Genomic DNA, 2,367 nt, shown 5'->3' on the forward strand with positions numbered 1-2,367 from the left:
ACTTCACACAATGTCAACAACAACTCAACTCGGGAAGCACGTTCTCCTATTTCTATGTAGGTGTGACAGGCTCCATCAGACAGAAGCCTTGGTTTTGAAATACTGACTTTAAAACATGTTCTCTTTGCAGCACGTCTCTCCTTCTCTCAACCTGCCACTCTCAAAAACTTATTTCTCTTTTGCATTTCGTTCTACATGTTTTGCGTTTCGTTCTACAAGTTTACATTTTGTTCTACATGTTAAGAATAGTATATAAGACCCAAGGTAGATCCAAAGGGCTCTTGAGTATCAGCACAAAATGGTTAGCAACAGAACCCTTGGTGAAGCACAATCATCATTAACAACAGGAAGCGTTTTTCAAACAATTTAAATTCTAATATTCATAGTTTCACAGCATCAAATATATCTTCTTAAAACTCCTTACTAATAGATGAAGCCAAAGATGACTCATCTTACACAAATACATTCTCAGATAACCTCAAATACCCTGACTTTGTTTTTTGGCAAAAAAATCCTTGCTGAGCTTTCTCATCACATCCCCATGAGTTATCCCTTCTGTCTCCCTCTTGACTTTTCTGTAATTCTCCTGTACAAATTTGGCAAATGGCCTCACGTGGGGCTTAATGGGGGTTCCATCTTTCCGAGTTAGTGGCAACATGACCAGAGAGCCCTTGCACCTGGCACAGATGAGGCGGGAGGTATCCAATGATTTGCTATAGCGCCCGACCCTAAGGAGAAAAGAGACACCACACAGCAAAGGAATCAGTTACTGTACCTCCACATCTTCTCAGAGCTGCTGGCCTTGGGTCCAAAGCCAGACGTTTTCTGTGGGATCTCAGAAAGTGGGACACCAGGAAGGGAATATGGTCAGGCCAGCTCAAAGCAGAAGAGAATGGAGAAAGAAGACACAGAAAGGTGTAGAGAAGTTTTACTCCTCAAGTCAGATAGCTATGTACTTCCTGAAGAGCCATGTGGAGGCCACAGTAAAAACATAATTGGAAAAGTCTAAGGAGAAGGGTCTTACCTGTATTTGCACTGAGTACACTCGTAATGAATCTTGTAGTTAATCTTGTAGTTATGGCAACGGGTGACCTTGGGCAACTCCGGGTGCACCATATTCGATTTTCGGGCATAATATCTCCACATGTCACCATGAGAATCACGGATGCCATCGAGCAGCCAGGAGGCTGCATGGCATAACTCATGGGTCAAAGTGTCTCGGAGTCGGTCTTAGGAGAGGAATGGAAAGAAATCCTGAGCCTTAAACCAATTACCCCTGGTCTGTTACCCAACCACCCCTAGACTCTCCACCCGACCAGACCCACAAGCATATGTGGGCAGGAAGAAGTGTTATCTCCCCAGGATTCTGAAAGTGAAATTTCAACCTACTTCAACCCAATTTTGTTAATGGCAGAGAGCCTCAGGTGAGCAAGTGCATTCAGAAAAGCTCCAGTGTGCTCTTTTTATGGGACACTGCTACAAATACATCCAGCTGAGACCCAGTTGCCACCCTCCAAGAACATCAGTAGGGTTTAGTCAGGAGAAGCTCCATGGAAAAGCTGGGCAATTAACAATTGGCTGGACTGGCAAAATTATCAAGGCCTTTCTAGATGTGGTGGGAAAAGTGAGCCAAGGTTGGGGTCAGGAAAGTGTGCAGTCTATTTTCAAAGCCAGCATGAAGAAAGTCTGGCTAAAGCACAGGTGGAATAGTGAGAGACAAGACTAGCCAATGGAGGAGGGCAAAGTACAAAGGCCTCGTAAGCCATACTCCAGGTATTGGCAAGCCTGAGGTTTCCTATCAGGAAATCGCACGGAGCAGGGAGAAAAATGAGGTGATAGGGGTCCATAGCTGGGCAAAGGCAAAGACAGAGAAGGAATGATAATAGGAGAGTCATTATGAACATCCAGTGATAGGCTAGATATAGGGACCCTTGAACTTGTTATTGGGAGAATGGAGATGCTGCCGCCTGCAATGGGGAGCTGCAGAAATTAAGTTAGGCCCGGCAGAAATATGGACAAACTAGACTCTCAGTGGTGGTGAGACATCCAATAATAATGTCCTCCAAGCAACACACAGTAGACCTGTCCACCCAGGAGTGATAGGGAAAGCTGTGATACGGGCAGCCAGAGAACACCAGCACCCAAGAGTAACCCTTCAGGTGTGGGAAGGAAGCACGGTGGAGGAGCTACCCTACTCCCACCGTCACCTGCAGAGTCACAGACTTTCAGAGAAATCTGAATCTTAGCAAAACGCTCTCTCTTAGGGTATCGAAGCTTGCCAGTGGTGCATAAGCCAGCAGTTCTCAGCATCTTATTATTCCAGACAATGTCGATTTTCTCCGGCAACTGAGAACAAAAAGCAAACAA

General features: G+C 45.3%; 1 protein-coding gene across 1 annotated transcript in view; it reads right to left on the reverse strand.

Annotated features, from left to right (window-relative positions):
- Window positions 1–6: 6 nt before the first annotated feature.
- The window catches only part of ACRC (acidic repeat containing), a 12,783-nt gene continuing 10,422 nt past the window's right edge, over window positions 7–2,367 (reverse strand). The window contains exons 4-6 of the mRNA XM_010839908.1: window positions 2,208–2,346; window positions 1,025–1,229; window positions 7–728 (exon numbers count right to left, since the gene is read on the reverse strand). Coding sequence (XP_010838210.1) covers window positions 479–728; window positions 1,025–1,229; window positions 2,208–2,346 — 594 coding nt within the window. The 3' untranslated portion in view covers window positions 7–478. The remainder of the gene's footprint in view (window positions 729–1,024; window positions 1,230–2,207; window positions 2,347–2,367) is intronic.

This window comes from Bison bison, unplaced genomic scaffold, assembly GCF_000754665.1.
Source record: "Bison bison bison isolate TAMUID 2011002044 unplaced genomic scaffold, Bison_UMD1.0 scf7180017846471, whole genome shotgun sequence".
NCBI lineage: Eukaryota > Metazoa > Chordata > Mammalia > Artiodactyla > Bovidae > Bison > Bison bison.